General features: G+C 39.8%; 1 protein-coding gene across 4 annotated transcripts; it reads right to left on the bottom strand.

The window, feature by feature from the left end:
* Positions 1-7975: 7975 nt before the first annotated feature.
* Positions 7976-13359, bottom strand: LOC109561283 (acrosin inhibitor 1). Of its 4 annotated transcripts, none has more exons than XM_070793796.1 (5): positions 13043-13125; positions 12626-12702; positions 11667-11698; positions 9848-9954; positions 7976-8318 (listed from the first exon to the last, which is right to left on the bottom strand). In XM_070793796.1, the coding sequence occupies exons 2-5, from the start codon at positions 12690-12692 to the stop codon at positions 8267-8269; spliced, it is 258 nt and encodes an 85-aa protein (XP_070649897.1). In that variant the 5' UTR covers positions 12693-12702; positions 13043-13125; the 3' UTR covers positions 7976-8266. The 4 variants fall into 4 exon arrangements, with proteins under 4 accessions (XP_070649897.1, XP_070649895.1, XP_019819223.1 ...); XM_019963664.2 differs by having other exon boundaries at positions 7977-8318; positions 13109-13359; XM_070793794.1 differs by lacking the exon at positions 13043-13125 and having other exon boundaries at positions 12626-12999.
* Positions 13360-14401: the final 1042 nt, after the last annotated feature.

Here is a 14401-nt window from a genome sequence, read left to right as displayed (position 1 = left end):
ACCCTAATCCTGCCTGCTACTTTTTGCAGGGAAGAAGTCTAGGATATTTACAAAGAAACTTTGAGATCAGTAATATTTCATGCTAATTTAGTTGAAGAGCTCACATATAACAGTACAGAAAATATTCCTTTACTATAGTACAATGAATATTGTATGTATACTTCCTCTTTGAATTTTGTACACAGACACCCTCAGGGATGTCTGCGGGAAATCAGTCCTTCTGGGGCAGGACATTTTAGAGAAGAGTAAGCTAAAGTCTAGAGGTGGAGTTGCGGAGAAGCTCTTTATATTCCTTTGATACATATTTGTCAGCAAAGATTAAGAGCAGGAGATAAGGTCTGTGAATCATGGCAGGCTACAAGTATTTGTAATTAACTAGTGAAGATAATGTTAGGTAGCTAAATTATTTGGTGTAGCTTCATGAAGAAAAAAGTAAGCAAGGAAATGAAAATCTTATAGAATGAAAATTTTTTTAATTTATAGGATTTCCCTGGTGGTCCAGTTGTTAAAAGTCCACCTGCCAGTGCAGGGGACATGGTTCGAGCCCTGCTCTGGGAAGATTCCACATGCCAGGAGGCTGCTGAGCTTGTGTGCCACAAGCACTGAGCCTGAGCTCCAGATGGCCTGAATTGAGTTTTGTAAGAAACTACAATTATCATCTTCCAAAATAGTTGTAGCAATTTTGGAGCATTTCCAAATGCTCCACATCTGGCCAACATTTGTTGTTCTCAATGGTGTAGATTGTAGCCATTGTATTAGAAGTGTAATGGTATCTCATTGTTTTTTTATTTGAATTTCTCTGATTACATACATGATTTGAAGTATCTTTTCATGTGGTTATTTGCTACCCATATCTCTTCTTTGGTGAGGTGTTTGTTAAGGTCTTTGGCTTATTTTTTAATCTGGTTGTTTGATTTTTATTTTTTTAGTGGAAGTAGTTGATTTACACTATTGTGTTAGTTTCAGGTGTACAGCAAAGTGATTCTGAGACATATATATATACATATATCAGTTTATTTCCATTATACGTTATTTTAAGAACTTTGGGAAATAGATGGGGAAACAGTGGAAACAGTGTCAGACTTTATTTTTTGGGGCTCCAAAATCACTGCAGATGGTGACTGCAGCCATGAAATTAAAAGACGCTTACTCCTTGGAAGGAAAGTTATGACCAACCTAGATAGCATATTCAAAAGCAGAGACATTACTTTGCCAACAAAGGTTCATCTAGTCAAGGCTATGGTTTTTCCTGTGGTCATGTATGGATGTGAGAGTTGGACTGTGAAGAAGGCTGAGTGCCGAAGAATTGATGCTTTTGAACTGTGGTGTTGAAGAAGACTCTTGAGAGTCCCTTGGACTGCAAGGAGATCCAACCAGTCCATTCTGAAGGAGATCAGCCCTGGGATTTCTTTGGAAGGAATGATGCTAAAGCTGAAACTCCAGTACTTTGGCCACCTCATGCGAAGAGTTGACTCGTTGGAAAAGACTCTGATGCTGGGAGGGATTGGGGGCAGGAGGAGAAGGGGACGACAGAGGATGAGATGGCTGGATGGCATCACTGACTCGATGGACGTGAGTCTGGGTGAACTCCGGGAGTTGGTGACGGACAGGGAGGCCTGGTGTGCTACAATTCATGGGCTCGCAGAGTCGGACACGACTGAGCGACTAAACTGAACTGAACTGAACTGAACTGAACTGAATATAGTTCTGTGTGTTATAGACTAAATTCTTATTGCTTATGGTAGTGTACATCTATTAGCCCCATACTCCTAATTTTTCCTCCCTACTCCTCTCCCGTTGATAACCTCATATTTAATTTCTATACCTGTAAATCTGTTTGTGTATTGTAAATGAATTTATTCACCTTATTTTTTAGATTGTGTATTTAAATATCATACAGTATCTGTATTTCTCCACCTGACTTAGTTTGATAACACCTAGGTCCATCCCTGTTGCTGAAAGTGGCAGTATTTTATTCTTTACAGCTGTTGTTGTTGTTCAGTTGCCAAGTCGTGTCCAGCTCTTTGCAACCCATGAACTGCAGCATGCCAGCCCTCTCTGTCCCTCATCATCTCCCGAAATTTGCCCAGGTTCATGTCCTTTGCATTGGTGATGTCATCCAGCCACCCCATCTTCTGATGCCCTCTTTTCCTTCTGTCTTCAGTCTTTCCCAGCATCAGGGACTTTTCCAATGAGTCAGCTTTTCACATCCATCAGATGACCAAAATATTAGTGCTTCAGCTTCAGCATCAGTGCTTCCGACAAGTATTCAGAGTTGACTTCCCTTAAGATTGACTGGTTTGTTCTCCTTGCTGTCCAAGAGACTCTCAGGAGTTTTCTCCAGCACCACAGTTTGAAGGCATCAATTCTTCACGGATCTGCCTTCTTTATGGTCCAGCTCTCGTGACCACTGGGAAGACCATAGCCTTGGCTATAAGGACCTTTGTTGGCAGAGTAATCTCTCTGCTTTTCAGCACACCATCTAGGTTTGTTATAGCTTTCCTGTCAAGATGCACATGTCTCCTGATTTCATGGCTGCAGTGGCCATTCGCAGTGATTTTAGAGCGCAAGAGGAGGAAATATGTTACTACTTCTACCTTTCCCCCACCTCTATTTGCCATAACTCCAGTACTTTGGCCACGTCATGCGAAGAGTTGACTCATTGGAAAAGACTCTGATGCTGGGAGGGATTGGGGGCAAGAGGAAAAGGGGACGACAGAGGATGAGATGGCTGGATGGCATCACTGACCCAATGGATGTGAGTTTGAGTGAACTCTGGGAGTTGGTGATGGACAGGGAGGCCTGGCGTGCTGCGATTCATGGGGTCGCAAAGAGTCGGACACGACTGAGCGACTGATCTGATCTGATCTGAATGGGGCCAGATGCCATGGTCTTGGTTTTTTTAATGTTTAGTTTTAAGCCAGCTCTATTACTCTCTTCCTTCACCCTCATCAGTTCAGTTCAGTTCAGTCACTCAATCGTGTCTGACTCTGCAACCCCATGAACTGCAGCACGCCAGGCCTCTCTGTCCATCACCAACTCCTGGAGTCCACCCAAACCCATTTGCATTGAGTTGGTGATGCCATCCAAAAATCCTCTGTCGTCCCCTTCTCCTCCTGCCCTCAATCTTTCCCAGCATCAGGGTCTTTTCAAATGAGTCAGCTCTTTGTATCAGGTGGCCAAATATTGGAGTTTCAGCTTCAAAATCAGTCCTACCAATGAACACCCAGGACTGATCTCCTTTAGAATGGACTGGTTGGATCTCCTTGCAGTCCAAGGGACTCTCAAGAGTCTTCTCCAAGACCACAGTTCAAAAGCATCAATTCTTCAGTGTTCAGCTTTCTTCACAGTCGAACTCTCACATCCATACCTGACCACTGGAAAAACCATAGCCCAGACCTTTGTGGACAGAGTAATGTCTCTGCTTTTTAAAATGCTGGGTTGGTCATAACTGTCCTTCCAAGGAGTAAGCGTCTTTTAATTTCATGGCTGGAATCACCATCTGCAGTGATTTTGGAGCCCAGAAAAATAAAGTCAGGCAGTGTTGCCACTGTTTCCCCATCTATTTCCCGTGAAGTGATGAGACCAGATGCCATGATCTTCGTTTTCTGAATGTTGAGCTTTAAGCCAACTTTTTCACTCTCCTCTTGCACTTTCATCAAGAGGCTCTTTAGTTCTTCTTCACTTTCTGCCAAAAGGGTGGTATCATCTGCATATCTGAGGTTATTGATATTTCTCCCAGAAATCTTGATTCCAGCTTGTCTTCCTCCAGCCCAGCATTTCTCATGATGTACTCTTCATATAAGTTAAATAAGCAGGGTGACAATATACAGCCTTGATGTACTCCTTTTCCTATTTGGAACCAGTCTGTTGTTCCATGTCCAGTTCTAACTGTTGCTTCCTGACCTGCATATAGGTTTCTCAAGAGGCAGGTCAAGAGTCTTCCCATCTCTTGAAGAATTTTCCACAGTTTATTGTGATCCACACAGTCAAAGGCTTTGGCATAGTCAATAAAGTAGAAGTAGATGTTTTTCTGGAACTCTCTTGCTTTTTCCATGATCCAGAGGATATTGGCAATTTGATCTCTGGTTCCTCTGCCTTTTCTAAAACTGGCTTGAACATCTGGAAGTTCATGGTTCACATACTGCTGAAGCCTGGCTTGGAGAATTTTGAGCATTACTTTACTAGCATGTGAGATGAGTGCAATTGTGCAGTAGTTTGAGCATTCTTTGGCATTGCCTTTTTTGGGAATTGGAATGAAAACTGACCTTTTCCAGTACTGTGGCCACTGTTGAGTTTTCCAAATTTGCTGGCATATTGAGTGCAGCAGTTTCACAGCATCATCTTTCAGGATTTGAAATAGCTCATCTGGAATTCCATGACCTCCACTAGCTTTGTTTGTAGTGATGCTTTGTAAGGCCCACTTGACTTCACATTCTCGGAGAGAAGTTGAAGTTCATTAAATTTTGAAATATTTTACTTCAAAGGATGCTGTGAAGAATGTTCAAAAGGCAACTCAAACATGGGAGAAAATATTTGCAAGTTGTATATCTAATAAGGGCCTTTTGTGTTATTGTTCAGTCGCTAAGTCATATCTGACTCTTTGTGACCCTGTAAACTGCAGCACACCAGGCTGTCCTGTTCTTCACTATCTCCCTGAGTTTGTTCAAACTCATGTTCATTGAGTCAGTAGTGCAATCCAACCTTCTCATCCTCTGTTGTTTCCTCCTCCTCTTGCTGTCAATCTTTCCCAGCATCAGAGTCTTTTACAATGAATCAGCTCTTTGCATCAGGTTGCCAAAGTATTGGAATTCCAGCTTTAGCACCAGTCCTTCCAATGAATATTCACGGTTGATTACCTTTGTAAGTGAAAGTTGCTCAGTCATATCTGACTCTTTGCTTCCCCATGGACTGTATAGTCCATAGAATTCTCCAGGCCAGAATACTGGAATGGGTAGCCTTTCCCTTCTCCAGGGGATCTTCCCAACCCAGGGATCAAACCCAGGTCTCCTGCATTACAGGTGGATTCTTTACCATCTGAGCCACAAGGGAAGCCCAAGAATACTGGAGTGGGTAGCCTATCCCTTCTCTAGCAGATCTTCCTGACCCAGGAATTGAACCTAGGTCTCCTGCATCACAGGTGGATTCTTTACCAACTGAGCTATGAGGGAAGCCATGATTTCCTTTAGGATTGACTTATTTGATTTTTGAGCCCAAGAAAATGAAATCTGACACTGTTTCTACTTTTCCCCATCTATTTGTCATGAAGTGATAGGACCAGATACTGTGATCTTTGTTTCTTGAATGTTGAGTTTTAAGCTAGCTTTTTCACTCTCCTCTTTCATCTTCATCAAGAGGCTTTTTAGTTCCTCTTCACTTTCTGTCATTAAAGTAGTATCATCTACATATCTGAGGTTGTTGATTTTCTCCCTGCAATCTTGATTCCAGCTTGTGAGTCATCTAGCCCAGCATTTCATATGATGTATTCTGCATATTCATTAAATTTGCAGGGTAACAATAGAGCCTTGACATACTCCTTTCCCAATTTTGAACCAGTCTGTTGTTCCATGTCCAGTTCTAACTGTTGCTTCTTGTCCTGCATACAGGTTTCTCAGGAGGCAATTAATGTGGTCTGGTATTCCCATCTCTTTAAGAATATTCCACAGTTGGTTGTGATCCACACAGTCAAAGGATTTAGTGTCATCAATGAAGCAGAAGTAAATGTGTTTTTTTTTTTTTTTTTTTTTGCGGGGGGGTGGGGGTGGGGGGGGATTCTCTTGCTTTTTCTATGGTCTATCAGCCTTTTCTAAATCCAGCTTGTATGTTTGGAAGTTTTCAGTTCACATACTCCTGAAGCCTAGCTTGAAGAATTATCTTGCTAGCGTGTGAAATGAGTGCCATTGTATGGTAATTTGAATATTCTTTGGCATTGCTTTTCTTTGGGATTGGAATTAAAACTAACCTTTTCCAGTCCTGTGGCCACTGCTGAGTTTTCCATATTTGCTGGCATAATGAGTGCAGTACTTTCACAGCATCATCTTTTAGGATTTGAAATAGCTCAGCTGGTTACTAGTGCCTAGAAACCAAGTTATATAAAGAACTCTACCAAATCAAAAAGAGGAATATTAAGAACTTAACTTTTAAAATTCAGCATTCAAAAAACTAAGCTCATGGCATCCAGTTCCAACACTTCATGGTAAATAGATGGGGAAAAAGTAGAAACAGTGACAGGTTTTATTTTCTTGGGCTCCATTGCAGTCACCACTGTGGACAATGACAGCCATGAAATTAAAAGATGTCTGCTTCTTGGAAGGAAAGCTATGACAAACCCAAAAAGCATATTCAGAAGCAGAAATATTGCTATGCTGACAAAGTCTGTATAGTCAGACAATGATTTTTCCAGGAGTCATATATGGATGTAGATTTGTAGCATAAAGAAGGCTGAGCCCTGTAGAATCGATGCTTTCGAATGTGGTGCTGGACAAGACTCTTGCAAGTCCTTTGGATAGCAAGGAGATCAAACCAGTCAATCCTAAAGGAAATCAACCCTGAGTTTTCATTGGAAGGACTGATGCTGAAGCTGAAGCTCCAATACTTTAGGCACCTGATGCAAAGAGCTGACTCATTTGAGAAGACTCTGATGCTGGGAAGGATTGAAGGCAGGAATACAGTGGGTAACAGAGGATGAGACGGTTGGATGGCATCACTGATACAAAGGACGTGAGTTGAGCAAACTCCAGGAGATAGGGAAGGACAGGGTAGCCTCGCGTGCTGCAATTCACGGGGTCTCAAAGATTCAGACATGACTTAGTAACTGAAGAACAATAATTTTTTTAAAAGGCAAAGAATTTAAATAGACATTTCTCTAGAGAAGTTATGCAAGTGGCACATGAAAAAACATTAAACACTTAATCATAAGGGCATGTAAATCCAACCCCAATTGAATATTAATTCACACCCACTGGGATAAATATAATTATTTTAAAATAATAAAATTGTGATTTGGTTTGAAAATATGGAGAAATTGGAACTTTTTTACAACCCTCATGAGGAAGGAAAGGGTCCCCTCTCTGTTGCAAACAGTTTCACTGTTCCCTCAAAAAATATTAAAGATAGCATTATCTCTACATTTCTTTTACTATAATAAAGCTTTAAATGAGCAGTGGGCCTGTTAGTCAATGTCTGCTTCTTGTTAGTGGGAGATGGAAAGTAGTGGAAAGCTATCATCAGACTTAGACTAACTTAGACTAGAAATGGATAGCCTAGGTTGAGGAAAGCAGTCCCATCTAGAATTTGAATATCACTCAACTACCTTTCAGAGAAGGCAGTGGAAACCCACTCCAGTACTCTTGCCTCCATCCCATGGATGGAGGAGCCTGGTAGGCTGCAGTCCAAGGGGTCGCAAAGAGTCGGACACGACTGAGCGACTTCACTTTCACTTTTCACTTTCATGCATTGGAGAAGGAAATGGCAACCCACTCCAGTGTTCTTGCCTGGAGAATCCCAGGGATGGAGGAGCCTGGTGGGCTGCCGTCTATGGGGTCACACAGAATCAAACACTACTGAAGCGACTTAGCAGCAGCAGCAACTACCTTTTGGCTTATTTATGAAAGAGAAAGAAAATAACATGTAAAATTTTTCCCAAGCTTCAGAAATCTTATGCTATCTTTGAATAGATTTTTCAACTAATTCAATTATAGAACTTAAGTTCTAATTAATTATTTAATGAATTAAGGTTCTTATTGTTTAACATTTGTGATCATAACATTAACCTTAAGTGCTTATTAGAATTCAACTTCCTCGTCCCTTTTTCTTGGAGAATTTGATTCAATAGCATAGAAAGGAGCCAAACAGTTTACACTTTTGGTAAATACCAAAGAATTTTGAAATAGTTCAAATTTTCATCTTTGAAAATATTGAAATTATATTTGATTAACCCCTTGTTGAAAGAAAGGGTGTTTTAATAAAGATAACATCATTATTAACATTTTAATGAGTGAAATATTTATTATTTTAAATTACACTAGCTTTTATGTTACCAAGCATGCAAGTGACATTAGTTTTTCAAACTACCATTGAATAAATTTAATATAAAGAATGAAAATCCTGAAATCATGAAAAATTAATTTTGGAAAGAATCTGAATGCTCTATATTCTATCAATAGCTCTTGTTTCATAGAATTGACCTGGTTAGCTCTGACTGAGAAGACTCTAATTGCCTGTTGAATGCACCACAGAATGTAATTACAATTTATGAGCTGCTTTATCAATATTCACATTCACCAAAATGTTGAAAATGAATATCGGCATCATTATTCCTATAAAGAAAGAGAGGAAACAATTAGAGTTTTAAGGAAGAAATAAAGTACATTACACTTTAAAAAAATTAAAAAGGATATTAATAGAAAAACTGGTGAAATCCAAACAAATTCTGTAGATTAGTTAATACTGATAAACCAAAGTTAATTTGCTACTTTTGACATGTGTGCCAGGTTTCCATAAGGAGTTAATCTTAGGAGAAACTGGATAAAGGATACAAAAACTGGTACTATCTTTGAAATTTCTCTGTAAATCTAAAATTACTCCACCATAAGTTTTTATTTAAAAGGGAATATTTTAAACTCCCAGTGTAGTATCACTGAGAAAATTACACTCAATGCTGTAAGTTCTACCATAGATTGTACAGATTGGAGTCATTTCTGTGATACAGAAATGTAGATAATGTGCATGCAGAATAGAGTTTGGATGTTAAACATAAAAACTCCAAAAATCTTTTCAATAAGGAGGATTTGAAAATGGAACAAGGTAGAGTGGCTGTGTTCCACTTGCAGAAGCAACTGGACTCTGCTTGCTCCTAGAGCCGGTTCCCATCTGGGCCCACTTCACTCTTCCTGTGCACTCAGTCCTGATTCAGGTTTGGGACTCACCCAGATCTGAGAGAGGAGAGACTGGAGACTATCTCAGCAGTCCTCCAGAAACACATGCCTCTTTGGGGATTAAATGTGCAAAGATTTTGTGAGAGGAAATACCCCCTGAGAGGAAATGAGGCAGGAGGTAGAAGGCTGGCTGAACCTTTAGACTGCAGACTGTCTCAGAGGAAGGAGGCAGAAAGGGAGATTAGATAGACGTGCTCTAGAATGCCCCACTCTCCAGGGAAGATTTGGAGGCTGTCATAGTGGCTCAGATGGTAAAGCATCTGCCTGCACTGTAGGAGACCCGAGTTTGATTCCTTGGTCGGAAAGATCCCCTCGAGAAGGGAATGGCAACCACTCCAGTATTCTTGTCTGGAAAATTGCATGGACAGAGGAACCTGGCAGACTACAGTTCATGGGATCACAAAGGGTCGGACATGACTGAGTGACTAACACACACAGAGAGTTTTTGAGACAGTCAACCTTGACAGGAGTCCCTTTCTAACATGAATGGGCTGATTTTGATAAATTTCTGAATTCAGTGGTCTGTTTGGTTCTTGAACAATTATGCTCCCTTCAGCTGGAAATCTGCAAGGGTCAATCACATGGCCACCACACAGAGCTGGGCTTTGGAATTACATTCTATTGGTTGTTAGTCTGCCATTAGTAACTCATAATTAAGTTAAATTAATTGTTTACACATTTGCACAATATCAATCAAAATTATTGATAGCTCAAACACAAAATTACTTTCAGAAACAAGAACTTCAGGGAAAGAAAAAAGAGTGGCCCCTAATATTTTACAATGACCTTACAGTTATTTTCTATATATATATTGTGCCTTGGTACAATCAGCAGATTGTACAGATTTACCATCACCTTGTAATGATTTCTTCATACCTTGGAAGACCAAATATTTACTATCGTGTACTTACATCTTTTCATTGCAGAAAGTACATTCATTGCTGTAGGTTTTTGCGTCACTGGCACAGATTGGATTGTATTCTCTGGTGCAAGCTTCTGTATACACTTTACAGTCTGGCTGTTAAATGCAGAGACAACATAAAATTCATTAGGGAATGAAAGTCTGAGTAAAATTTGTTTAGTCTTGATATAAAGTACCATGCACGAAAATTGGAAATATATTTTATATTTAGGTTTAAAAAAAAATTATTTATTTATTTTTAGCCTTGCCGGGTCTTTGTTGCTATGTGGGCTTTTTCCAGCTGTCGTGAGTGAGGACTACTCTAGCTGCAGTTTGTGGGCTTCTGATTGTGGGGCTTCTCTTGTTGCAGCGCATGGACTCTAGGACATGTGGGCTTCAGTAGCTGTGGTTCCCAGGCCCTAGAGCACAGGCTCAATAGTTATGGCACGCAGGCTTAGTTGCTGTGTGGTATGTGGGATCTTCCCTGTTCAGGGATTGAACCCATGTCTCCTGAATTGGCAGACAGATTCTTTACCACTCGGAGAAGGCAATGACAACCCACTCCAGTCCTCTCACCTGGAAAATCCCATGGACGGAGGAGCCTGGTAGGCTGCAGTCCATGGGGTTGGGAAGAGTCGAATACGACTGAGCGACTTCCCTTTCTTTACCACTGGGTCACCAGGGAAGCAACCTATGTTTAGTTTTAAAAACTACTATCTATAACACTACAACTTATAAAACTAACACACATCCCACTTAAAAGTAAAATATTATTGTCTTCATAAACCTGCTCTAATTTTTTAAAGAGGTCATAAAACTGGCTAAATGTGTTTTTGTAATTTAGTGACCATCATCTTCACTTCCCTTTCAAACTCAAGAAGAAATCATGAAATTAGATTGTTCTTTTTCTTATTCCCATTCTTGATAATTCCAACTAAATCTATGTGTTTGTGCATGTGTGTGTATGTGTGTGTGTGTGTATATCTCTATCTATCTATCTATCTATACAGAAGATACAAATGCAGTTTGTTTACTGTTGACAGTTTTGGTATTTGACATAATAAAAAATACTATATATCTGCTTATATCATCTACTTTTTAAACATGTGATTCTGTTTATTCAGATATTTAGAGCTATAGGTTTTTTTTTTTACCTTTATGTAATATCATACTATGTGGATCTATAGAACTTTTTATCTTAAATATATATTTAGGTTGATTCTTTTTCCTTTGTTATGCTAAGATGAACACTACTACTCTAAACACCTTCAACCTTTCTCAGAAGCTTGTATGAAGCAACATTTATGCCCATTAATTAAATTTTTGTGTAACAGGATATGCACCTTTTTATGTTGTCTAGATAATGACAGATAGCTTTGTATGGCTAAGTTTCTATTTTTTGACCTTGTTGTAATACTGCTGCTGCTGCTGCTGCTAAGTCACCTCAGTCGTGTCCGACTCTGTGCGACCCCATAGACGGCAGCCCACCAGGCTCCCCTGTCCCTGGGATTCTCCAGGCAAGAGTACTGGAGTGGGTTGCCATTTCTTTCTCCAATGCATGAAAGTGAAAAGTGAAAGTGAAGTCGCTCAGTCGTGTCCAACTCTTAGCAACCCCATGGACTGCAGCCCTCCAGGCTCCTCCGTTCATGGGATTCTCCAGGCAAGAATACTGGAGTGGGTTGTCATTTCCTTCTCCGGTTGTAATACTATCTTTTTAGTTTTGGAAAGACCTCTCTGATGCACAATTTTTGATGAATTTTTCTGTTAAAATGTATAATATATGAAAGTTGATTGCTTATCTTTTTCAACCTGCACCTGTATTAACTTACCGGAAATCCGAAATCAGGTTCAAAATAAATTTCTGCAACCAACACATGGGTAAAAAAAGAAAGTTAAAAATGAAGGAGGAGTGGGGGAGGGGCAAGGGAGAGAGGGAGAGGAAGATGGAGAGGGAGGAGAAAGGGAAGGGGAGGAGAAGAAAGAAACAGAAGGAGTAGGGAGGGAGAAAGAGGAAGAGGAGGAGAAAGGGAAGGGGAGGAGAAGAAAGAGATAGAAGGAGAGAAAGGGGAAGAGGAGGAGAAAGGAAAGAGGAGGAGAAGAAAGAAACAGAAGGGGAGAAAGAGGAAGAGGAGGAGAAAGGAAGGGGGAAAGAAGAATCAGTTTTAGTAAACAAGGCCCATATTTATTAGTAGCAGAAACATGTGCACATAAAATATTAGAGACTCCACAACTAATGAAGCAAGACTTTCCTGCCATTAACAAAACAAAAAAAATCATAAAACAATACCAAATTTGGAAATATTTTATTATTATTTATTATTCAGTTATTGTAACTCTGTGAAAATTAATGCAACATATTTGTGAATTCCAAACAGCTTTCTTTGAAAGTATCATAAGGGATTCAGATTGAGTGATAATCAGAATATCAAGCAATACTAGATCTAGAAAAGATCATTTCTCCCCCTAGGTTTGCCTTTAACAATCTGACTACCAGAAAGAAAAATAATATAGGTCATGTTCAATAGCTGTAGACAAAGAGCAAAATTCTAGTGCTCACTCTAACCCGCTCTACTCTGTCTCTACTTGTCCAAAACGGGAGATGAGAAAAAGCAACCCGCTGATGCCTTTTTCAAAAGACATTTGTAATATGCCCTTTTTCACTTTATCAGTTTAAGATTTACAAGCCCAGTAAAAAAACAACCTCCTTCATTCCTAGTTTAGAGAAGTTGTTTCCCATATTTTCTAAGATATGTAAAATATTTCACCTTGTACTGGAAAATTCACTCACCAGAATAAAGAGGAAATACCAAGGCAATGATGAAAATAGCTTTGATCCATGATAAGAAGAGAGACATTTTGTCAAGTCTGTGGAAGGAAACTGACATGTTTATAGCACAGAGACAAATTTCTATTTCTAGATGAAAGTGTCTTATGATATAGAAACCCCTCCAGCCCCAGATTCCTAATTATAGTGGGCTATTCCCTTCTCTCTTCCCTTAACCCACAGAAGCAGCATGACACACATGTGAACAGAAGGCCTTGGACAGACTTGCAAGAAATGCTAGAGCAGGTCCTCTTTGTCCACTTCAGAAGGAACCAACCTTTGACTCAGCCCACAAGGAGCCTGGCTGCATTTAAAGAAGTACGTGCTTAGGAAGTTCAGTTTTTCCTCAGAAAATAGAAAGTTATTTCAGGAAGGACTGACCTGGAGCGGTCCTCACTGCAGTGTGACACACCAGGGCTGCCTTCATAGCATCCCCGCCTGACCTACCTGACACAGAGAAGGTGGTAGAAAGCAAGGGCAGCAGCTCCAGGGACTGCGCCTGTTTCTATCTCCTTTTCTTAACCACTTCCCCCAGCCGAGCAGTCTCCCTCATTGGGCCGTTGGTGAGGAGCCTTGTTGGGGGAAACAGATGGTCCCCGGCAGATAAGACTCTGAGGTTTTCTGTATTCTTCCTCACAAAGATCTCACACAGATCATCTCTCTAGAGGAGGTCTGGAGCAGTTTTATCTGATGAACCCAGAACTATGAGGAGAGGAAAAAGAAATACAAAAAATGATAGATCTTAAGATAGAGAAGAGATGTGGAAACTTTTCAGGCTATTGAGTTGCAGAGAACAAGAGAATCAAAGTCAGAAGAGTCTTGTGAACTATAATCAAACACATGCTGAGAGCCTCTATTTCGTGACAGAGCACTGTAGACTTAAGATTTATTATAAATTCAAACTCTCCTTAAAGTTTAAATTTAAACGTTTTATGTTGATAATTGTAGATTTATTACATAGAGTTGTCAGAAATAAGAGAGATTCTCCTGTATCTTTTAACAAGTTTCTCCCAGTGGGAATGTCTTACAGGATTACAGTACAAAGTCCCCACCAGGAATTGACATCAGCTGGAGACCTTTTATCAGTGTTGGTTATCAACACCAAGACTGTGAATCAATTGTTAAATATATGAGATCTGGGCAATGGTATGTTTGCAAAGCTCCCAGATGAGTATTGGGACAGTTTTGGAACCCCGAACTTACATAATGTTATATGTCAACTATATCTCAATAAAACTAAAGAAAATAAAAGAAGGCTCATTGGAGTGAGGTTGAGTCCACGTGGAGCAATGCCTTAAATTCTATATTAAATAAGGTAAGTGGGTGACATTGGAGGCTTTGAAGTAGGGTAATATTTAATCAGCTATTGTCTCCCTAATTAATGAATCTCCTTCACTGATTTCTAGAAAAAGTTCTGTCAGTTGAAAGACTTGAATTCAAATTCAAATACTACCACTGAGTAACCATGACACACTATTTAGAATTTCTAATATAAAAATTCTTTATTTTAAATAGGGAACTGACACTTCCTGCCTCTTAGATGTCAGGGATAAAATATTAAGATAATCTGCCTTCAGGTTTGGAATAGACTTACATTTGCCACCCTAATCTAACTTGCCTTTTATAGCTGTGGAGAAAGGTAGGATTTAGAAAGGAAACTTTGAATGTAGCAGTGCTCCGTTCCAACTGAATCGGAGAATACAAACTCTGATGAGTGCAGAAAGTGCTCTATCATTACAT

This window comes from Bos indicus, chromosome 7, assembly GCF_029378745.1.
Source record: "Bos indicus isolate NIAB-ARS_2022 breed Sahiwal x Tharparkar chromosome 7, NIAB-ARS_B.indTharparkar_mat_pri_1.0, whole genome shotgun sequence".
Lineage (NCBI taxonomy): Eukaryota > Metazoa > Chordata > Mammalia > Artiodactyla > Bovidae > Bos > Bos indicus.
This window is presented reverse-complemented; position numbering and strand designations above follow the sequence as displayed.